This window comes from Coturnix japonica, chromosome 3, assembly GCF_001577835.2.
Source record: "Coturnix japonica isolate 7356 chromosome 3, Coturnix japonica 2.1, whole genome shotgun sequence".
Classification (NCBI taxonomy): domain Eukaryota; kingdom Metazoa; phylum Chordata; class Aves; order Galliformes; family Phasianidae; genus Coturnix; species Coturnix japonica.
Window position 1 is genome coordinate 10969654 of NC_029518.1, and position 24212 is coordinate 10993865.

A 24212-nucleotide genomic window follows, 5' to 3' on the forward strand; every position below is an offset into this window, starting at 1 on the left:
GTCCTGTACCTGAAAATGGGTGACTGCAAAGCCTTCCTAAGGTCTTATTTCAGTATGGAATTCAGGAGACGGAGACAAATTTGGCCATGATATCTCCAGCACTTCACTAAATTTTACTGTTCGAAGTCATTCCAGGTACAGTGTTGATTGTTGGACATGAAATAAAGAGGAAAAAACTGGAAAAGGAAAAAGGAGCCTGTCCTGAAGGGAGATGATTTATTACAAAATAGTACTAGCTTTGTTTTTAATGAAGACTATTGCTTAAGACTGCAGAAGTGTGACTCCACTCTTGATCTGTGCTCCAAGACTAATGCTTCAAAAAAACAACTGGTATGTCCTTATCAGTGGTTTCAGCTCCTTCAGTGTTTCCAGCCCTGGCAAAATGGAAGTGGGAAGACTTGAAACATGAATGTGTCATTTCATTTACTAGAATAATTTGTCCTCTTCCTTGACACTTTATTTGTTAGGTTTGGTTTCGGTGGTACAGTAACATCTCTCAATAGCACTATAATTTCCTAATCTCTCAAATGCAGGGATGTTTTATATTTGAAGAATTGTGACTGCCCTCTCATTGCCCTCCCAGAGAAATCTGAGCCTGCTGTTCCTCCGCACAGTTAAGTGAACTAAAAAGCAGGGTCTTTAGCCCCATATTACAGAAAATACCTGCTTTCTCTAGCAAGTGACTGATCCTGGAGTTGTTTTGGTTTTCATCCATCTGCTATCAATTTAACTGGCTCAGTTAGCTAAGGACTCCTTCACACATCCTTGCAAGAATTTACAAAACCTGGTTCCTATAAAAATTAAGGGGCAATCCCTATGTTTACCCTCTTGCTCAACTTGCCATGTTGCACTGCTACCAGTTAGTGCTAGAACATAGCCATGCCTCCCTGCATGGGGGGAGATCTGATGTCTTGGCCAAGATTCCCAGCTGCTGAAGTTATCTCGGCACCTCAGTTGCTGTGTATCTGCAATAGCTTTGCCTAGGCTGCTGTGTTTCTGGATATCTGGAGCATAAGAGCAGTGGCTTTGCAGCTTGTCAAAGTAGATCTGGCAGACCAGGAGTAGCTTTGCAGCACGTACCCTGCACCTTTGGTCAGAGTGGGTGGGTGTTTGAACCCCGGGCTGCTTTTTAGCCTTCTAAGTTGTGACTCCTGGGCAGACAGCCACCATCCTGATGGTGGCTAACACCACACTAAGCAGACTTCTTACATATAAGGTATTGCTGGGAGGAGATGCATGTATCTGTCCAGGAAGTTGCAATCAGCCTGAACCTGAAAGGCCAGCAGAGACAGTGCAGAGATTCACAGTGTGCATGTATATGTTCACATATATAGTGAGAGGAGTTGTCTTTCATGGCTGTCTTCAGTCTGACTGTAATGCAAGGTTGGCTTTACTGCTGTGTGTGGTTCCACATGCAGAGCACATATGGGCATCAGACCATGCAATCCGAAAATACACATCTCTCTAGTGACATTTAGCCTTAGTTTTCTAAATGAAAGCATTACTGACGTGCAGCAAGACAGACTTGTATGGGATGGAACTGTAAATATTTATTTACCCGTGGTGTAATTTTTATCTTTCATAGAAACGCAGGTATCCACCACTTCATTACAGGGTCATGTATGTAAACATGTGCTTTATAAAAATCTGGAAGTAAATCTTTGCCTAACAACAGTCATTCTTGGCCATTGCATTCCATCTACTGAAGCCTTTCATGTTAGAGACACAACCCATATGTGAACTATTGTTATAATTCAATAAATACTTTACAAAAATAATGCCAGCTTTTATTGAAAAAAAATAATAATTAAGTTTTAACTCACCATAGTCCCTCCCAGACAACTTCCTGAAGGAACAGCTTCTTCTGTAGGGTACTGTGCCCTCAGCATATGATAAAGAGGGGAGAAAAAGGCTGGGTGCATGCTCTATCTGAGGGAAATTCTTAGAAATGTGTATTCCATTCCATATCACTGAAAAAATAAACACTCTTTATATTAAGCATTGGGCTTCACTCTTCCAGTGGCCTATAGTATGCTTAGCTTACAGGTAACTGCCCTGAAGATCTGCTTTCCAGCATAAGACCCTGGCCCTGTCAGCTGTAGTTACATATCTGGAGCTGTAGCAGCTCCTGGAGAACCACTGCTCTGGGACTGATTCTGGTTCACAGGAAAGTCACAACTTTCCCTCCCTGCAGGCCTGCCCCAGGTGGACAGTGAGGACCTGACCCGGACAGTAACAGAAAGAATTCCAGTTGCTAGTGAGGGATTGTAGTAAAATCAAAAACCAACCAACAACCGAAACAAAACAAAACAACCAAACACACACAAACCAAAAACCTTTCCTTTCTTAGACATGATTAGTCATGAAATCTCTCATAGAGAAAACTAATGCTGTACATGTATTAATCCTGTAAATCATTCCCATATGGAGTAGTACATTTTTCAACCCCGTTGTTTCTAATAACTTTTGAATGTGAATATATGCCCTCTTCAGCTGAGGCCTTGGTCCTGACGGTGATGGCAGCTGCACCCCTACCTCCTGCTCCCCCCATCTCACATATAAAGCAAAACGCACATTATTAAATGAACATTATTGTAGTATAAAATCTTATCGGGACAAGTTTTATGTATGTCTGTATGTAAAAATAGGTGTGTGTGAGATAGAGAGATATGTGCTTATAAATTACACACACTATGAAAAATAGTTATGTATTATATTACAACTATACACATTCATTAGAAAGAAACTGATCGGCCCCGGTCAAGGAGATAATGCAGCAGCAGTTATCAGTTCTTTGGCATCCAGGAAATGAATGCTATTTTCTGTCTGAAGAGGAAAACCTCTTCAGTATTCCCTTGCTTCTTGAAATTGCTTGTAATAGTCTTCATCTGTAGGGTTTTCTGTACACTTCTGCCCATTGTTTGGAGGCCGTGCTTCATGGTAACGGCTCCAGTCACCCTTGCAGAGGATCCAGGGCAACATGTCCACTTTGTAATGGAGTTCTGCTGAGAATTCGATGCTGATCAGGTTTGGTGTACCTGCCCCTTTCCCTCTGGTAATCAGCTGCATGTTGTCATCATAGCAGCAGTGCTGAGCTGCCAGTGTTGTGCTCTCCAAAGAGAGCATGGAGCGGATGCAGTACCGTGCAGTAGGCTTATAGATCTCCAGTTTTTCCTTTGGACCACTTGCATCTTTCCAGCGAAAGTTCTTCCTCTTAATTCGATCGTAGATGTCAGCAGTGCTGTACGCAACTTCTCTGGGGTAGGAACACGGGCAGCTGGGAAGATCGTTGACCACTTTGTGCATATATTTCTTCAGGAACTCACTTTTGCAGCTCATCCATCTTTCACAGCTATCAGTATCTGTTTAAGGGCAGGAAATGGAAAGGTTAGGATACGATGCAGCAGCTCAATTGATACGGTATGATAACAAATGAGTAAAGCATTGCTGTTCAGCTCTGGTGCTTTGCCTAAGAAACCAAGGGCAGTAGCAAAACCTTACTGTCTTGTCTGCAACGTGTTAAGGAGCTTTCCTGTCTCATAAAGAAATCGAAGAGGTGACTGACTTCAAGGGCCCCATCAGTGCTACGCTGAGTTAAACTGCAGTACCAATGCCAGTAACAATCCTCAATGTTTCTTTTACCTGGCAAATTCTATCCCAGCTTCTGATATCCCCATGCAGCACAAGAGACACTGTCAGAGCTTTACAAGCAACAGAACTGACACTGGGAGTTTGCATTCCCTGAACTTGGCCACAGCTTTGAAGTCTGTCTTTGGTTTAAAGCCCTTGTATATACACTCACCTCTGTAAGAACAGCAGATTCAGATGTTAAAATATTTTCTTACTATGCTGGAAACAGCAATATGGCAAGCAGAGCCTGGATTACTTTTAACTTTATTATTAAGCCCTAATTACATCTTCCTTTTAACTACAAAATACTTTTTTTCCCCTCTCTTCATCTTCCCAAAGGGATATTTCTTGGCTGACTTCTCACCAGTGCAGCCAGAAATGATTCAGATTCTACATGGGCAGATGTGACATAATATTACAGTGTCTGTACATTAGGAGTACTTAATGGCACCAAAGTCATGACTTATAACTGGAATTAAAGAGATTTATAGCCTAGTAGTATACTGAATACTGGCCTTCTACTATTTTGCAAGTCTTGAAAGAACCCATTCAAACATCTCCTGCCCAAAATGTTGTTTAAGGTGCTCATGTCAGGCTGTGGGATTTAAGAAACCCTGCACATCTTGCTCCACACTAAGCAGGACTCAAGTAATGCAATGACTGGGACCTGAAGCACTTACAGCAAACATTCCTGCAAAATATTTACTTAGTGATCTGTATTTTGTTTTTCTATCTCTTTAAAGAGTCCATTCCCAGCTGTCATTAACCGTTGTGCTCCAGCACTGCTCTGTTTACCCGGTCGTTACCACCAGCATTTAAGAGTGGCCACCGCATGGTTTCACTAGAGGGATGGAATCAGTATGTTAGAGAGCTGGGCTAAATTTTAGATACACCAGGTATCAAGTCATGCCCTATAAAATAGCTTTGACTTGTCCCACTGCAGAACACACCATTATAAAAGCTATTCAGGCTTGTAAAAGTTATTGCCATTTCATTTTTAATGTGACAGCTGTATTTAAATTGCTTTTATAGTATCTTCCTTGCTAAACAGTGTTTTATTTTTGCCATCCATTAGCATGGACACTCACAGCTCTTTTCTGAACTAGGACAGAGACTCACAATTTCATAGTGAACAGCACAGAAATTTGTTATGAAAGTTTGTGATGAAGGTGAGTAGGTCCCTGTTGTAAACTCAAGTAAGATAATAAACAACCATTTTCACATTGTACTTTCTTACAATAAATTTAAAATGTTGGACTCACACAATAGGAAAACTCAAGAAAGTCTCTTATCTATTACTGGAAGATTGACAGAGCTGCTTACCAACTTCAAACAGTTTGGTAGCATTGAAGTCTTCACTCCCAGCAAGTAAGCTCACTTCTGTGGCTGCTGTCCGGAAGGTATCTTCGATCCCTATGGCAAACATGTTAATGGTGGTGGTGTTTTCCCATTAGAGCAAAACAAAATCAACTACTCCCCTGCCACCTCCTCCTCCCCCCATTCTGAAACCTGCCTTGTTAGTCAAAGAAGCATTCTGAAGTTATTGCTGGAGGGAGCGTTCATTTAAAAGTATAATGAACAAGGAATCTGGGGTGTTGCAAAACTAACTGCTGTTTTAAAATATTAGCTTAACCCCAAGGTAAAAAGTTCTTAAACTTTAGATTGTTTTTCAGCAGCAAACTTTTTAGTTTTGAACCTGGTGCAGGGATGGATGGCAGAACCAATGTTTTCCTAGTCTTTCTAGACTGAAGGCTTGTTAGCAGCTCCCAGTAATTCAGTTTAGGACATTTGCACACACTCCACCTGGTCAGTTTTATATGACCAGCATTGTCTCAAAAGCACTTAATACAAATGGCTGACAAAATAAATACATGAGTCCTAGCAGCAACTATAGAGCACTAGGGAAACAGCGTTTGTGTCATGTCATAAATCACAGCAACATATCTGAAGACAGGTGTATAAATTCATGTCCATACACAGGCAATCAGTCTTCAGGAAGTGCAAGAAAGCAAGATGCTAATACAAGAAGAATGGCACTTGTTGGTCTCTCCTAGTATTAGGAGTTGAATTGTGAGAGTAGGCAAGGGATAAATAACCTCACCTATCAAGCCCAACCCCCAGCTCCAGCAGCAATATCACAGCTATAGAAGCAACGGAATAAAAATATCAGGATCTTAAAAGATCAGGATCCTCCAGCGATCACCAGTTAAGTGTCTGCTATCAGCAGAGGCACAAATGGATTTCCAGAACATATGACTTGATCCTTCTGAAGCATGCGTCCTTTCTGTGCTGTTTTAGTTCACCTTGCCTAGCAACCGAATGTTCCCCAGTCTGTGCTTTGTAGCCTTAAAACAATTATCTCTTCAAAGAAGCGTTTGAACACTATTCTTTTTCCCCCTTTGACTTAAAAATGTCTACGGAGAGCAGAAAGCTCTTTAATACATGATAACTATGAAGTCTGTTCACCATCCATCTTCTTTCCACTGAACTTTCTCCTGATCTCTTGAACCAGGGCATAATAGTGGCTTGCAAAGCTTCAAAACAGCCTCAGGCAGCTTTTCAATAAAATTATCATATGATTTTGCCTTAACTCCAGCAGCAGATGAAGAATAATAGATACACAAGAATCCATTACAAGGCAGTAATTCACTGCTGGAATTATAAACAGCAGAAGCTGAGCTTTGCCCTTGTCATTTTTAAAATGTCAGCGCAGGTTCAAAGAGTGAATATATTTTGCTTGCTGATCGTTGGGGGTCTGTTATATGACATAATATGTTCTTTCAAGTCTGCCCCCATTTGATGCTAGCTGGTAATAAATACTGGAAAATATAGCTGGTGACATTAAGGTGACATTTCTACCTTAACATAGTTGTTGACTTCCAAGGACAAGAGCCCAATAATAACAAGATCTCTTGAGTAAAACATGAACAGGTATTAAAGCTGTTTTTTTTTCTTCATGTTAAAAAGAACATATAGATGAGGAGTTTTACAGTAACTCTGGATATGTTAGGCGCACATCTTAAAAGCCATATAAGTGGGGGAGCTATTTACTCAAAGCACAGGCATGTCCACTCACTGTGTAGCAAAATACGGGCTCACTGAGGCAACAGCACAGCTGTTTTGAAATGCTAAAATTAACACAGATTAATTACATGAGCGTAGATTACACCCTTTGGAATACAAAATGTACTACGCACAAAAATGACTGCCGTAATCTAAAAAAAGCCTGTATTTATCTTTCAAGTCTCAGGGGATGGTAAACTGCAGCTGGAGACATATTATTACCAGCAAAGAACCTGCCATTTCATAAATGCCCTTGAGAATCAACATCTCTCTTCCCAACAGAACTCCTACCTAGCCAAAGACCCAATGGGGCCTTGGCTTTACGCACAGTAGGGTTCTTCTCCCACTCCCATGACCACCTCTCCCCATTGCCCTTCTGCTAGCACAACCAAACCTGGGCAGTTTGGCCTGTCGCAGGTCCGTGACTCAGTGGCAGTACAGGCATATCCACAGGACCTCGTCCGCTTCTGACTGCCGCTCCCACAGGTGACGCTACAAAGGGACCATGGGCTCCAGTCTCCCTCACCATCAACGTAATCTGTATAAAAACAAAGATGAGGAAGGAAATGAAGAAACACAACTCCTACTACCCAAAACTACTGTGTGTAATGTTTTTTATTAAGAAGGCAAAATAGGAATGGAATCCAGATGTCTCTACCTGATGCTCGGGCTAAGTGCCAGGCATAAGACTGCTGTTTAAATGGTTTTCACACTTGATGCTCCTCAGGGAAATGCATGCAGCATTATTTGAAAAAATATTTCCTTTCTCTTTTGACCTTTTGGCAACTGAGACTCCTCAGCTGCAGAGCTGGGTCATGGACTAACAGTACACGTCTACTCACGTAATTTGCCTGCATATAGGAATATGTTTTCTGATCACAAACTAATACTAGAGGGTAAATTGCAGTTCATTTTTCTTCTCTTCAAAACACACAGCAATAGCACAACAAAACTTACCTAATTAATTTTTAGGATACCATGGATGTTGGACTGTGGGAGGCTGAGGGTCATGTATGAAAATTGTAAGTTTTTTTCTTCTAGAAACAGATATTACCAGAATGCTGCCATGAATGCAGGGATCTACAAAGTCATCTTGCACCAAGAACAACTTGCAATTTGCACTGGTCCACACAAATTATTAAATAGCACCAAATCTGACTCTAAGTAGGAGGAGTCTTCTGCAGTGGAAACATGAGGTTATAGTCTTCTAGTAAACAGCCAAGATAATCAGTACCAAGTCTGCACCACTGAGATTTGGTGCCCCTATCAAGTATCTAAACTCCTTAGATCCAGTCTCTTATGTCTGTTGCATATCCCACCTTGTGAAGGGCACCAGGTGGAGCTCACAAACCAGCCCCAGTTCACTCCCATTCTAACTGACCTACTGCCTTTCAGCCTCACCAGCTGAGCTTTGTCTCACTACAAACTCATGGCTTAATCATGTTCTCTGTAATCTATGTGTGTTCAGCTGGCCCTGTGATGGCAGCTTGTGGCTCCACTCACGTGGGCTACAATCACAGCAGCAGCAAAGCAAATGTGAGTTTAGTGACTCAGACAGAGCCCTGCTCTATAGCTACAGGCTGACCATGTAGGCACTGGCAAGATGCAGGGCCAGATCTTGTCTGAAAAGGCCTCCATGCTACACGCCATTCCCACTTCCATGCTGTCTGTGGACTTCCTGAGCTGGTTAGTAGAACATGTAACTTGATTTGTACCATATGTAATGACTGACAACAACTCTGTAGGGTGCTATTAAATATTTATTGCCAGGAGTATGCAAAGGTTATATATGTCATTCATAGCAAGCTGCCTAGATGCAAGTTCCTCACGGCAGGGACCTTATGTGCTTTTCTTCCACTGATGCTGCCTGGGAATATGCCACATTTGAATCAGGTGTCTGTGCAGAATGATGATGCCTGCAGTACTGTCTGTGTGCAGTGACACGTGATTCTGATTCAAGAGGGCACTACAGCAATCTGAACAGGCAGAAGACCTTTTCAGATCTGTTCTCTCTCAATCCTGTTCTCCTTTCCAATGGTGGTCACTGTGCAGTACATTTCAGCAGGGGCAAGATAAAGCAGATAGGAAGGTGAAACGTGAACAGTGAGATGGCTGGAATTGCATAGAAGTTCCCTGCAGACATGATCTACTACAACATCCTCCTGGCAAAGGCCAGAAGCATACAACATTTTACATTAGTCAGAATGCCAAGAATTTCTTGCAATTAGTAAGGTGCCCTGGTGTATGGTAAAGAGTTCTAAGATCATTTGCAGGCCTGCCTACCTCACCTTCATACTGCATTAAAAAGCACACAGTACCTAGCTACTATTAAACATACTAGGTGGAATTTTCTCCTAGATCTCAACCTGTTCTCCCTATTTTTAATATATACATGGTTCTTATTAATTCTACAACTATTGTTTGTGATAGCAATTTTATTTTGCCTAAAAGAATATCCACCTAATATATGAGTTCCTGGCAATAAGTGTGCCCACAACTAAGCACAGGTGCAAAAAGAAGGGATAGGCTTTAATCTCCTGGCCACAAAAATGTAATACATATGTATACATTTAAACACACCATTCTATGAAAAGGCTCTCTGAGTGTTAAGGCTCTAGGACATAAACAGGCAAAAGTTAAGATGGAACAACGCACAACAGCCACTCTGCAGTATCTAGCTGTTGCAACACAAGTGCCACAAATACTCTGGCTTTGAAATCCTGCTCTAACTAATTCTATTTATTTATTATCATAAAACAGCAAGGCTTTGATCTACCTGTGGCTCCTGAAGGGCACATATTAATTCACCTCCCTCGAGTCTTTCCCATGCGGATAGTTATACCCTACTCGGGCAATGTGCAAATGTAGCTCCTCTCTGCTTCTAGTTTCTGCAACCATTTCATGCAACAAGCTGAAAACAATTGTTTTCACCATGACACATCTGGAAGAGAATTACACACGCAAATACACAATGTTCCTGCTGCATGTGCCACTCCCCACACATGCACCAACATAATTCATCTTATTTATGTATCCACCAAACACTACCACGTTTTAGATCTTGCTTATTTATCCAATAATTATATGTTAGTTTCCAAACCACTGCATGATTCTAAATTTGTACTTATCCTTACTCTAAAAATAAATACAAAACCTTGTTTCCTTTGCTTTTAAAAAAAGCACACTTAGGGCTAAAAAAAGACCCTCTTATGGGATAACTGGTATGATTTTCAAGATTATAGACTTACTAGTGGAATGTAGCTACCACAGTACAGCTTGTGCATCTGCACAGATTTGTATTTAAAAGCTGATGAACAAAAGCCACATGTTGAAAAATCCTATTTCATTTGGCGTGCTTTCAGCAATGCCTCACCATTCTCATTTCCCCCAAACTCATTTTACAATCCCAAGATGCCCATAAGAGGCCTGGAACACAAACTTACCATACTCTGGCTGCTCCTTGGACTCAAATGTCCGGTGACTGGGTGCATGACCGTCCCACCCACCGAGAGGGTTCAGGAAGTTGCTGTCCTCAGTAGTGCTGTCGTACTTATAGTCCTGGTCACCGCTGCTCATGCGAGTCAAGGTGGAGGACCTCTGCCACCAGTTTCTCCAGTCAGGTGATGAGACTGACCAGCTAGACTTGCTGCTCTCTTTCTGAAGGTCCTTGTCAGTCTCTGTGTTGGGGCCATCCACCACTTCAATGGTAACCTATGGGATTCAAAAGAGAGCAGCCCGCCTGTCACCGTCACCTCCTAGTCACAGGGAGACTTTCTATACAGCAAAGTCAAATGACCGATGTTGCCTTGCAAGGGGACTGAATAACACCGTAGGGTTAGCATGTTGTAAACCATATGTGGATTACTGAGCGCAGAGATATGCGGAGGCTGAGTGATTCCTTCTGCTACCTCTGCTGAATCAGACCTTGGAACAAAGGCTAGGAAAAATACCACGCAAAATAATAACCCATGCTGTGCCTAAAACCTTTGCAGCAGAAATTTCTGCCTTATGGGGAAAATATGTTCAGACCTGGACATTTATGACCAGGAAAAAAAAAAAAAATGGTGTCAGTTCTTCTAAATACACTGGGGCTGAATTTGAAGCAAGCATGAAACACACCAGTGTGCAGAGCCTGTTCCAAAGGCTTAGACTGATGTAGCATAGGGCTAAGAAAGTCCATGGGTGCGAAGGTGGAGGATATAGCCCACAGTCTGCACTGGATCAATGCAGGTTTGCACCTGCTTTGCCCTGTAGCAGCAGCTCAGCCACCTCATACACTGCCCACCTTGCACTGTGTCTCCATCATGCCCTGCCATACGAAACCACACAACAAAGCTGAGAGCTATGTAAGTCACTTGCAGGTCCTCCTGTGCTGCAGAGGGTAATGCTGTATGATCCACTCATGACTTCTGCAGAACCCAGAGTCAAGATTCATATTTTGCTGCCCCATTTTCTCACAGGCACCAAGAGTGCAAATGTAATGCTGCATAGGGACAGCCCTTGATTACTTGGGCTGAACAATGTGCAGTTACATAACTCTTGGATAAACATTGTGCACGTATATAAGTGGCTATTTAGGTAGAAAAAGGAACTAGCCATCAGAAACCTTGGCCCTATGACTTGACTCAAGCATATCACAGCCACAGATAAATCATGAAATGCTCTGATGCTTCATGCTGGTGTGGTTCAGTGATTACATTGGACTGGCTAAGCACAGTACAGAAATGAGTATCAGATATACCTATCATGTATTCTTCATGTTCTACAGATTTAAAAACAATCTTTCAGGATAGTACTCCAGGAAAACTGGGCTATTTAAGAACAGGAAAATGTATAATTACATTTTTGGTTATAAGACCCATTCAAGAAAAAGTTTCTAGAGTTACCTGTGGTTGATCTACAGAGGAATCTACTGTAGGATGCAAAGCAAAGAATTGATGCCATAGTTTTGTAACAGCAACCACAACTAAACAGACAAGACAATGCTCGTGCATCCTTTTTGGAGAATTTTGAATCAGTTCAATACTTTGCCTTTGACCATAGACAGACATAGAGCTAATGAAGCAGAATATCTTTGAGGCTAGTACGAAATGGCACTGGGAGAAAGAGCAAGAGCCGTTTTCAGCCTAACAGCATCTTTACACAAGAGATATTTTACTTCCAGACTAAATGTAGAATCACAATGATTACTTCATTAACCTCAGTTTCTACAGACCAAGAATTAAAACGGATTTCATAAGTCTGAAAACTAAACAGGGTTAGTTCAGGGGTTCAAAACTGTTGCATTGACCCAAGCAAAACAGAGTTTTCATAATAAGTGAAAATAAATGATGCTACTGAGTGGGTAACACTGCACTGCTGGCCAGTCAGAGGGCTTTAGTACTGACCATGTGAAAATTAGTATGACTCTAGTACTTACTCTGGTAACAAATATTGTTTTAAGACCACATTAACCTTGTAAGCAATGACTCAGCAAATAGAAAAAAAAACTAAACATTTTTTTTTCTTTTTTAAATAAGTACTTGACAATCATTCCATTTGTTTTGCTAAACTGCAGTTATGTGACTGTGACCATAAGGATTTGGATTTACAACATTTATTCAGGATTCCAAGGCATTTGAAGCAGAAGATGGTTTGTAGAGACACAGGGGCTTCTGTTGGGCTATGTTGAATCATAGAATCAAAGGGCTGGAAAGGACCTATAAGATCATCTAGTCCAACCATCCTCCCTTTACCATACCTACAGGAAACCCCTAAACCATATCTCCTAGGAGAGATGTGTTACCATTAGTTGATGATGTGTTACCAGGTGAATTTCAGGCTCAAAAGACCTCATCAGACCTTCAACAGCACTGCCAGTTTATTTTCAAGACACATCTGCAATCAGGCTGTGTGTACTACAAAACAGGTTTATTAAAAAGGCTTTTAAAATGAGTTCTCCAGAAAACAAGGTGTGAGGAATTTAACTGTGCCACCACAAGCTCTAAGTCCTTACTCTACAGCTTAGAGTTGATAGCTAATGAAGAACAAACTGTGAACTACACCCCACTGGGGGGACTCAGAGCCATGGGTAGGCATAGAGTGTGTGCAAGCATACGGTGCTTCTTTCAGTGATACCTGTGCAGGGTAGGAGTCCTTGCACTTAGTCACTTTTCCTCTTGCGTGACTGTAACTGACCCTGCAGGACTGTGGTGCTTTGCCACCCATGAACTAGGTAAGTAGTTAAGGCCTGAGACAATCAGTAATCTCTTTATCACAATAAGAGATGTCTGAATTAAAAAGAGGTCAAGAGAGATCCACCTCAGCATATGCAAAGTTTTTCTTCCACTACTTACAGTTAACCTTAACAACATCAGCCTATGACTGCATATACATATATACAATAGGCAAATACATTTCCATATAGTTTTGTGGTGGCTTTATTTTTTATTTAAAAAAATTGGAAAAAAAAAAATAATAAAAAGAAATGAGATCCAGAACCGTAGTCATTAAAAAGGGGGCAGTTAAGACAGCTCTGGAAAAGCTTTCCTGTCATGTAACGATTCCAATAAAAACATGTTCTCTCAAAAACTAAGAAATAGACCTTGTTTAGTATTTTTATCATGAAAACTGTTTTCAAGACTTCATTTTCCCTGTTTTCCGCTTCCAGAGATTATCAAAACTGCAAAGATGATTATTTATTTTTTTGTCACGCTTCCCAAGATGTCTGTGGTAACATGGCTCTTGTATAAATCCACAGTCATCTCCAGAAATATTCAACCCTCAAGTGAAGCCATTTCTTTTATGGTTGGTTGAGCTATAAATAAGGATGTTCCTCTAAAAATTGTTAAAAGCAATTGGCATAGGTACATTAAAACAACACATTTGGAATGGACTTCTAATGAAATAAATGTATCAAGCACAGATGTCTTGAGACACCAACATCCAATTCTCTCCTGGCCAAAAGTATACAGAAGATAAATATTATCCCCACTTGCTGGAGTGCACAAAAAGTTCTAAGTACTTTGTCCTGTTTACTGAGACAATGTTTCTGAATTCACTTTAATGGTGTAAACATTGCCCTAAGCAACTGGGAGATAATGTTACAGGAAGAAGTCCACTAGCAGTATTGTGCAAGCCGTGGGTTCTGGGACATTTCTACTGTTTCCTTCATGAAACGAATGCAAACTTTCAGTGCAGAACTTGCCATTCTGTTAAGATGGGTACATGCAAGTCAGCAAGGTAGATACTGTAACATCAGAACAGAAATTGGTTAATTATAAGGTACTGAAATGATAAATTTATGCTTACACCACATAACAGTTGAGCTAAAATGATGTCTGTAGATGTATGGGAGATTGGTAATCACAGCCTGAACCACTGATTAATCAGCTGAGGCAAGTGTTGGGTCAGCTGTGGGAGCACAGGTGAGAGTAATGTAGCTGTGCTCCCAGAAGGGGTGGAGCTTGACTCCACCTCCTTTAGACCTCATTTAAGGGCTGACCCTCACTGAGGCAGCATCTCTTGGAGATTGCTCTTCAGTGAAGACTGCCCCAGCTTCCACAGTGAAGGCATCACCACTGGTTAGCTTCCCTCTTGCTTATAATCTTTTGTAAATTTATTACCATCTTTGTTAACATCTGTATATTTACCACCTATACAGTAGTGATGAAAAATCACTTCTGGTAATGTCACGACAGCTTGCTTACAGTGGTTTTCTGAACTCACTGGATGAAAGTGAAGAGTATTAAAGTTTGCTTGGAGCAACAAAGGCAACATGACTCAAATCCTGACATTTTTGTTCTGATGGGCCTATCTGAATTCCTCAATTCAAGTTCTGGTCCCAAGCCCTGGCCTGAATTTTGCACTTTGTGGCAAGCTCTTTTTACACTATGACAGTAAATCACTGCAGAGGTCACAGCTCCACCATTGGAAGCTGTTAATTGTGGCTTTCCAGCACCCTGCTCTGCCAAGACTCATCCTTCCAGGTTGCTAAGAGAAGTAACTTAGCTCCTGACATGGCTGCTCCATGCTTCTGCAGTGAGCACAGTAAAGCAGACAGACTGACCAGGGAGATGGGCTTTGGAGCAGGGAGTTCTCCATGGTACAGACCCAGCTCAAGGAACAAGAAAAGGAACATGCACTCTCCACTTTTCTGGGTTTTAATTTAATGATAGGAAGGCCTCAGAGAACAGCTGAGATGCTGTAAAAGGCTGGTTAGAAGAGCTGATCAGAAAATGATGGGTAGATGTAGTATTAAGGCACATGGTTTAGCGGGCAATGCTGGTGGTAGGCGGATGGCTAAGATGGCGGATGGCCATCTTAGATCTTAGATGGCTAAGATCTAAGAGGATCTTAGAGGTCTTTTCCAATTTTAATGATTCTATGATCCTAAATTAATGGTAGGACTGTATCTCACCAACCCCAAAGCCGGTGGGCAAAACAGAAAATGAGTATTGATTCTGCTTTTTTTTGCCAAACAACTGATGAGAAAATTGCTAGTCACTAACTGTAATCACTATCATTCAGATAAGTAAGTTACTACTTCATAAGCAAGAATTCACTATAACTCGTTTTTATCCCCCCCCCCCCCCCCTTCAGGCAAAGAAATAAAATTTCTTCAAAGTCATTTCTACAAATGATTTTGTAGTAGATGAATGAGATTTTTATCTTTGTAAGGCCTAATGTGCTGCAGGAGTGTCAGCCAGGAATTTAAGGAAGATTTGCACATCTTATGCACCTGAATAAGCTGACTAAGTAATGCAGAACATAGGCAGCCTATTTCTGAAAAAGTTGATCCTTACGTGTAAGCAAGAGCTCTGGGATTAATGTTGCCCAATGTTTTCCAGTCTACAGGATAAGGTTTTCCAGTTCTCAGAGTCCAGCAAAACTGCTGACTTAGTTGGCTGACACATTTCCAGCATCAGGTGGTGGAAAAAGAGGTCATAGCAGAAGCAGTTACTGTAAAGACAAGCCAGGGAAATGTTTCCATCCTCCAGTCATTTATCTGTTCCTTGAGTAAGTCTAATCATTAAATGCTGTCATGAATCAGAGAAGGCTTTTGTTTCATCTTGCCCTCCTTCATGCTTTACATACAAACAGTGATTTTATACTACTTACCTCCTTCCACAATCTGGGGCTCATATAGCTTCCCTACCTTCTCTTCCTACAGCTTTCTGGAAGGATGTATAAAGGCACCGCATGTTGAACTTGTTTACTACCTTGGCCTGTCAAATACTAGACCTGCACTTGATCCAAATCTGTTAGACTTCTTAATGTTCTGAGCCATCTATGAAGTAATGGAGTGTTGACTTTGAGACAGCTTGTTCTCTCACGAATAGGTCTATTATATCTTTATGTATGTACTTCTTAGACATATCAAAAGGATGGTAATTTTGTGGGCTGGAGAATTGCAAGAAGCCAGGAATTTATTTAACCAGAAAACTAGTTCTATTAGCGTATTGTTTTTATAAGCACATCTTAGGCAGAACAACACTTCAATTTATTGTTTCAGTTAAAAAAGACTTCTTATTAATGCCAATTTTGCTTTAAGGTTCTGAATTAAAAACAAATCACTCATTTTTTCCTCTTTCTAAGCCTTGAAGCTTTAAGATGCAAATGGCTTGCAAGAGGCCATTCCAAACCCAAGAATAGTTTGAGGAATAACATATAACAAAGTTTCTCGCAGACAGTTTTTCTTTTATGGGCAGTTGCTGCAGAAATTGATTCTGAGGTTTAGTTCTATAGAGAGGAGCGCATATTGAGAAGTAACTTGAAGACCTATTATAATGCAGTAGTGTGATGGAAAAGAATAGCAAAAAAAGTGAACTAGCACAATCCTAGGCTGCAGCAAATGAGAACAAACCCAAATACAGCATCCACAGAAACAACAGAATTAAACTGCTTACCTTCAGAAGACCTCTAGTAAGTAGGGATCTCCAGCAAAATACCCTTAGCTCCATTGCCAATCCTTAAATGAGGTCTGGGAAGGGGTGGATCCTGGCTCCAGGCCTTCAGGTTACTCAGGTATATTGCGTGCACCTGAGCTCCCCTGGGTTGGCCCTGCCTTCCCACCAGGTGCCCCATCACTGGTGCAGGCCATGACATAGCCTTTCTGCTGCACATATTGTCTTATAACATTTGGGGACAGTTGTGCTTTATAATGGCATACCAGAAGAGAATCTGTTCATAAAGATTTTACAATGGAAAGTTGAAAGCAGAATTGAAAATACCCATTTAATACCAAAGAAGAGAACATATTCTAAAATATTAAAGCAAAGATGCCTTTAGTATTATGGATAGGTCTATACTGATACTCACGTTCTGCAATCAACAATATCCAAAGATATACAATCTCTTTTTGGTAGAGAGGCAGGGTATTCTGACTGCATGACATAGAAGCTAAGCTGAAAGTTCACTTGATTCAATAAAATGATCTTTGTAAAACATCACAGGTTAGCATAAATTTGTACCTGAATGTTGGGATTCTGCCCGTTGATATCTGCTTTTGACAGGTCAGGGAAGTTTGGGAGATCCAGGAGGAAAGATCTAGGTCCATCTCTTTGTAAGGATGTATGCCCATTTTCCTGCCTGAATCGTTGCTTAGGGAATGGCCGGTGGGCAGCCTGGAGATCAGGGTATTCTCTTCTGTCCTCGGGGTTCAGGGCAAAGCTGTCTTCAGGAGAATGGTCATCTGCAGTGAGTGTGTTCTGGGAAAAAAAGCAATGCGCTATAACAACAACTGAGGTGCAGTCCTGCCAGAGCCCCCATGTTCAGCTTTCTGCTAATGATGACTACAGAGTGCAAATAGAAGTTCTTATGGCATCCTGACCCACAGCTAGTTTTTTAAACACAAAGGATTTATGATATATTTTCTCAGGTTTCATGAGTTTGACCCCTCATTCTCACTGAAATATACTCAGTTACACTGGTGTGGATCTGTAACCATATGACACATCAGAAAATTAAGTCAAATTTGGGTGCTTAGCTCTATTAGGTTCCTGGAACATCCCAGTCTTCAAGTGACACCAACACACAGACACAAGCATCTAACTTAAAGCAGATCTGGAATCATGAACAACTGAAGCAAACTCTCTGAAATCAAGTTCTACCAGTTTGAGCCTGATCTAGCTGTAAATGTCTACATTCATTACACAGGAGTTGGACTAGTTAATCTTTAAAGGTCCCTTCCAACTCAAATGATTCCATGATTCTATGTCCCTAAAATGGTAGAAGGATGTCTTTACTACAGAGCACTTCAGTTTGCAAAACCCCCGTCTGCTAAGTTTTAGTTCAAATTCATGACATTAAAGGGTCCTACTGTGTTGAACTGGGAGCTTCCTTCTCTTTCTCATTAGTTTGCAACAACTTCCATCTAGCCGTCTGTCTTTCTCACCCGATTTCTCTGGTCTTGAACATCTGAACCTTCCTTCCTTCCTCTGGGATCTTATTTTCATGTTTGCCTAATGGTGGGATTGAATTTCACCAAGCTGTGGGTCAGCGGTTAATGCTTTTGCTATTGCTGAGTGTACTTTTGGGTTATGTAGTTTATTACAGCAGGCTGCCTTCGAACCAGTAGCACTGCTGTCACTGCCTTTGACCTCACCAAGGAGCTACATTCAGTATCAAAACACTCCCTGGGTTAGGACTGGCCTGGGGACTTGGGGTATTAAAAAAAAAAAAAAGAAAAAAAAAAAAGGAGGCAGACAAGTCAAATCTCATGGCTACAAAAAATGTGTGGGGCTGATTGAACATAGGTTTTGCTTTTGACTCAGCTGAAAAAATTTAGGTTTGAGGTCTTAGTATGACTGCCTGGGGAGCTTTTATTTTCAGTTCATAAAGAGACAGCAAGCGTGGATAGGGTAAATGTTAAAGACGTATCTTTTAAAACAAGCACAGTTAAAGTGAAGTGGCCACATGTGGTTCTGGCTCTTCTTACCATGTTTTTGCCAGCATATCTGGTTAAACACAACCTCCATCCAGCTCCTCTGGCTCAAATTAAGCTAATGTACCTTTTGTTAAGGTCTCAAATAGGCAGCAGTTCCAATGCCTTTTCCTTTATTTTGTGTTTGTTTGCACAGAATGTTCTAAAATGACCTCTGGAGAGATTTTACAATAAAATCTGTGCACATTTACAGGAAAAGTATTCGGGGATTTAAATAAACCAAGTTTTAAGAGTTAATCTGGGACGAAGTGAAATCTCAAGTAAAAGGCATTTCTCCTCTTCACTGCATTGCATTTGTAAAGAAGAGCAGAGTCAGATTTGGTCGCATTGAACTGTTTGAAGTATTTTCATGATCAGAATGGTTACACTCTGAAAGTGCCAAAAGACCATTATTTGTCCATCAGCAGCACTGGTGAACAAAGTTCATTCCAAATTCATTCATAGGTATGAATTAGTCTATGTGCTCCTAACTGTACTGTTCAAAAGCTAAACCAGGAATGCTGCTTTTCACTACAGAACAGGCAAGACGTGTCTTTGGTGGGCTATCCATTAGCCAACGCCTTATTTAATACAAAGTAGAAAATAAATCACATTACACCAATCACTGGGAAACAAAACCAATGGCCACTTAGCTAACTTTAGGTTCCTTACCCATACACTTGAGCTTTAACTTAACACTTATCCAACAGAACTTAATTTCAAACTGCTCGGCACATGAGGATTAAATGGTTTGTCAGTTATGCCTGATCAACAAGGAGTAACTGCACTGTTATTAAACTACTTGAAAATGGAACAAGAAGAAGTGGTATTTTTAATTCCTTTCTTTCCTGGGGTGTCATGCACATAATCTTGCCTTTATTAAAATTAAGAGAGATTTTGTTAAAAAAAATAATGTGGTTCTCACATGGAGTTTCATACTTTCCTTATTTTCTTGCAAAGACAGGAGCATCTTGATTCCGTGTGTTACCATGCCATACAGCTGGAGAGCTGGCCAAGGACTTTAGAGACCTACATTTAATTCTCTGATAAGGCTCGATGTGTGATTATGTTAGGTCACGGTCTGTCTGTGCCTTGGTAGGGATAACAGCACTTCCCTCCCTCCCTGTGATGTTTGCGGGGAGCTCAGCAACTACAATAATATGGACTATATAAAAAGATTTTAATAGTGTCAGACAGATGGAATATCACATGGAGTTAGTTAGAAAATTGTCATGGTGAAGTAATGACATCAGGCTGATCGGGCCCACTACCAAGCTGCTTGGGGCAGGGGCTGTCATTAATTACAGGCTCACTAAGTTGGGGTTGTTGAACATTAAAAAGGAAAATTGAGGTGAAACACGGTAATTGTCCTTACAAAAGAGTGCTACAGAGAGGTAGGAGATAGACCACTCTGCATGGTCAGGGTGGACATGAGAATAAGACCCTGGTTCAACACTAGTAATACGTTTCTAATGGCAGCGTCAGTAAGAAACAACTTCAGAACGATTCAGCTGGAAGGAGCTACAGAGATCACTGAGTCCAATGGCCTGACCACTTCAAGGCCATCCAAAAGTCAAAGCATATTACTGGGGGTGCTGTCTAAATGCCTCCTAACACTGACAGGCATGGGCCATCCACCACCTGTCTAGGAAGCCTGGTCTGGTGTTTGACCACCTTGTGGTAAAGAAATTATTCCTTGTGTCCAGTCTGAAACTCCCCTGGCACAGCTTTGTGCTACTCCTTCATGTTCTTTCACTGGCTGCAGGTTCAGTTATCATCTGCTCACAGTAGCGGGAGGAAAAGACCATTTTTTCTCACTTATTAAAATGAATCGGAGGTCTGGTTTTAGACAGGTAAATCCTAGTGTTGTGTCTAAACTGATACGTGGTGTTACTAAAAATGCCTATTTTTAGTACAAAGATAGTAGGGGCTGCCATGGATAAGAAGTGAGCTTGTACTGCACCTGACAAGCAGATTACAGGCTTGCTGGTTTCCTGCATTACCTCAGGCAAGGGATCTCCCAAGGCCTTTCTAGCAGGGAGAAAGCTGTCCTTGCCACAATGCCAGCGTGACTGCTGAAGAAAACAGTGCTTGTGTTACAAGGCTAACTGGTGAAAATCTGGGGAGGGGTATCCTTCCCTTCTTGTTTCTAAGTTATTTCACATGATTTTACTTCACAGTATTTATTTTTAGCTGTCCGCAGCTTGTATTTCCAATTGCTTTTGGAAAAGCAGAGTTGCTTCCCTTGCTTTAGAACTCCATGTCGTTTCATTCTGAACTACTGACTCAGTTTCTTTGAAGTTATGACATTTCTAAATCAGGCACATCATTGGTTTCTTGCTCAAGCAATGCATCTGCTGTAAATATTTTAAGACAAATTGCTTTTTTTTCACCTTTGATTTAGCAGGATTATTCATAACTTTCCATTAAGATGACTTTTAAAGAGCTACTCGTGATTGCTGTCAGCAACAGTTCTGCTGCCACCATGGGATCAGCAAGTCCCTAGTATAAAAACAGCTAAGGATTTCGGAGTATTCTGTATGGACAGTATAGAAGGGCAGGAACTCATTATTCACAGCTGTGCGACAAGGCAATGAGTAAATCCTACAGAGAGAATCTGCCACGCTGTTTGCATTACACAATAACATACCTTGCCATACCCATCACCAAAATAGGGAAGGCAGTAATTCAGTACCCTGAATTCAGTAGTCTGACTGGTGTGGGCTACAGAGGGATGGCAAATGGAGGGTATGGTAAAAATAAATTAGAAAAAACAGCATGGGGATAAAACGTGATATTGTCTCCTTCATGGCATAAACCCTACAGGGTGGAGTGTGAAGGATGAGTTGTGATGTACAAGAAAGTAAAAACAGACCCAGAGCATTGTTTTCTCATCTTCGCCACCCACTGATGTGAGACTTGATGAAGTCACTCTGATCTGGTTTAAAATCCCATATATCAATGCATTTGTGTCTATCTATAAACCAGGGAAGAACAATTCACGTGGATTTTTTTTAGTATAGCTGAATGTTGGTGATCCAGGGACTTACACTGTGGCAGCGTAAAAGGCATCACCAGCGTACAGCACTGTGGGCAGGAAGAATTTCCTACCTGGTACTGCAGTTTAACTTTTTGATAATCTAACAGGTTATTTTAACTCTGTCCATTGTCTTCTTATTTTTTCTTCCTTGAGCATATTAGACATGAGCAGCAGGGAAACACGTCATTTCCCTTTCCCGTAGAAACTTAAACAGAAATGGGAACTTCTAAAACTACTCAGCAAGGGGACAAGAGAAGTTCTCTTCATTTTTTTCATCAGGTGAAGGATGCGCGTCCCTCCTCCTTTCCTTATTTTAACTTCCAGACTTGGAAAAACAACTGAGACAGAATAAGGGAGGAACAACTGGTGCTATGGAAAAAACTATGGAGGAGCTGCTCCTTCCCTTGTACCTCTTTCATACTCACCTTCCTTCATTCCCTCCCTCTTGCCAAGCACATTTGCAAGCACTGCTAATTATGGAACTGAAAGAATTTGGGAAAACTGAAGCAGCTTGTAAACCTAACAACTCCCAGACAGCAAGGGAATCTATTACCAAATTCTCACTGCAGCTACACTGCTTTTTTTTTATTTCTTGTATACTCCTTTGAAATATCTTGTAAAATGATCTTGACAAGAGGTCTTGAATTGGAACCCGGCAGTCTGTCAGTGCACTTTCATGATGCACCTGTACAGCATCTTCAACCACTAGCAACAAGGAACGCTTATTTATTAGGAAACTTCACAGACGCTATAAAAGATTATATTGCTATCAGAGACAAAATGAAGCCTGGGGCCTTCACAGAAAATCATTATTGCCATTAGGGCTGGTTTCATTTCCCACCTGCCTAAACAGATTGTTTTGATTTTGAAGGCCGTCGTGTGTTCCCAGGTTAGTGCTAAATGATCACTTTAAAATTAACCCATCTGGGGAGGCTGAGAAACATGCTGGGATACTACAGGAGATTTTCACCTCTGTGGATCCAAGATCTGTAATGAACTCAGGCGATCTAATGGCTGGGTTTTGTTTACACGTGTATCTATTTATTTTGTATATCGTGAGTATGAGAAGTGCAAGGCCCAGCAGGAACAGGGGTGAGGACAGAGTGGGCTAAGCACACAGTGTAGTGAGCAGCTGAAAAGCAGAGATGCACAGCTATGTGATCATTAATGGCACATACAGTCCAGGCAGTCAGTAGATCCACATTCTGTTCTTAGCTCTGCTGTGGCTTTCTTATGCAGCAGACAGACCACTTAGGCTCATATTTAGTTCCTGTATGACTTGCATTCATTCTAATGAGTCACAGGCAGCTCCCACCACCAGAAGTCACAGTGAAGTTTTGGTACCTCAGCCACTCAGCTTCTCTCTTTTTCATTGAAGCATGCTTTCATGTTCACTTATATCACTGTGGTGAAGGACCTTACTCATCTTTAGAAAGCCACACATGAATTGATGCAGTAATTAATAGCCCTTTTTAGATAATCACTCTTCATAAATCATTTAAAATGGACTACACTGGCTTGCATGTGCACAATTGTTTTCAGGAAGTGGCTGCAAAACAGAGCATCTGTTTTAAACATTACGTACAAGAAAGATAAATCCACTGATTATGGTTGCTAAAAAAAATTAATATAAAATAGTCCTGTTCAGCAGGGTCTATTTTTTTAATAGCTCTGCATTTAGCCCAGCAAAAACAGTATAATGACACTGTATCCTGTTCTTTCTAACTCGCAGTACCCCTGTGTGTGACTAAATGGCTGAAACTACCAAACGCAGGGTATTGCTACGGGTTGTGTGAGCATCAGAGGTTGCATGTCTTCTGAAGCAATACTGTCTCCACAAAAAAATAGGAAACCATTGTTATTAGGACAGCAGAGCTTCAGAGGAGACATCGTGACCCACAGCCACTGCTTGAGCAGAGCCTATGAGCAGGTGCAATGTTGGGGTGTAAACCCAAGGTACCAGTGTTGATTTTCTGCCACATGGAGAGATAGCTCTCAGGAGCTGCTTACAGCAGAAACAGCAACTGAAAGCATATAAGTACATCCATCTCAGAACCACAGCTCTTCAATTTTAGTTTTTTTACACTAGAAATTTCTAGCCCTTAGTTCCACAGGAAGTCTTGAGAACTGAACACGACTCAGACTTATGTTATGACTGCAGAGATTGTAGGGCATACTACTGGGGTCACCTTCCCTTCCAAGGCTAAGTCCTAGACCACTCTTCCACAGCATCAGTAAACACAGGGGCCAGATCCGAACTGCTCTGGCAGGCAGTGTTTTCCTCAGAGCTCAAGAAGAAAACCAACCATATTATACTCAGATCTGGCAAATTCTTCCTACATGTTGTGGACACACATTTCACAGCACAGCTATTTTTTGTACTCTGTTGTTTGCTTGTATTTCATGTTTTCCTTAAGCAGGAAAACACAACAGTGTGGCTCAGCTTGGAAGTGAAGAGCTGTCAGTTTGCATAAATACTTTGATAATAAAATGGATTTGGTGGTGATTACAATTCAACGTCTGAAGGAAAAAAAAAACAGAGGCCCTTTAGCAAACTGTCTAACATAGCACACACTG

At 41.2% G+C, this 24212-nt stretch overlaps 1 protein-coding gene across 1 annotated transcript in view; it reads right to left on the reverse strand.

Moving 5' to 3' along the window:
* Positions 1–1528: 1528 nt before the first annotated feature.
* ISM1 (isthmin 1) overlaps positions 1529–24212 on the reverse strand; it is a 35442-nt gene continuing 12758 nt past the window's right edge. Inside the window, exons 2-6 of the mRNA XM_015857141.2 lie at positions 17145–17381; positions 10137–10404; positions 7088–7231; positions 4954–5043; positions 1529–3362 (exon numbers count right to left, since the gene is read on the reverse strand). Of these exons, the coding sequence (XP_015712627.1) occupies positions 2845–3362; positions 4954–5043; positions 7088–7231; positions 10137–10404; positions 17145–17381 (1257 nt within the window). The 3' untranslated portion in view covers positions 1529–2844. The remainder of the gene's footprint in view (positions 3363–4953; positions 5044–7087; positions 7232–10136; positions 10405–17144; positions 17382–24212) is intronic.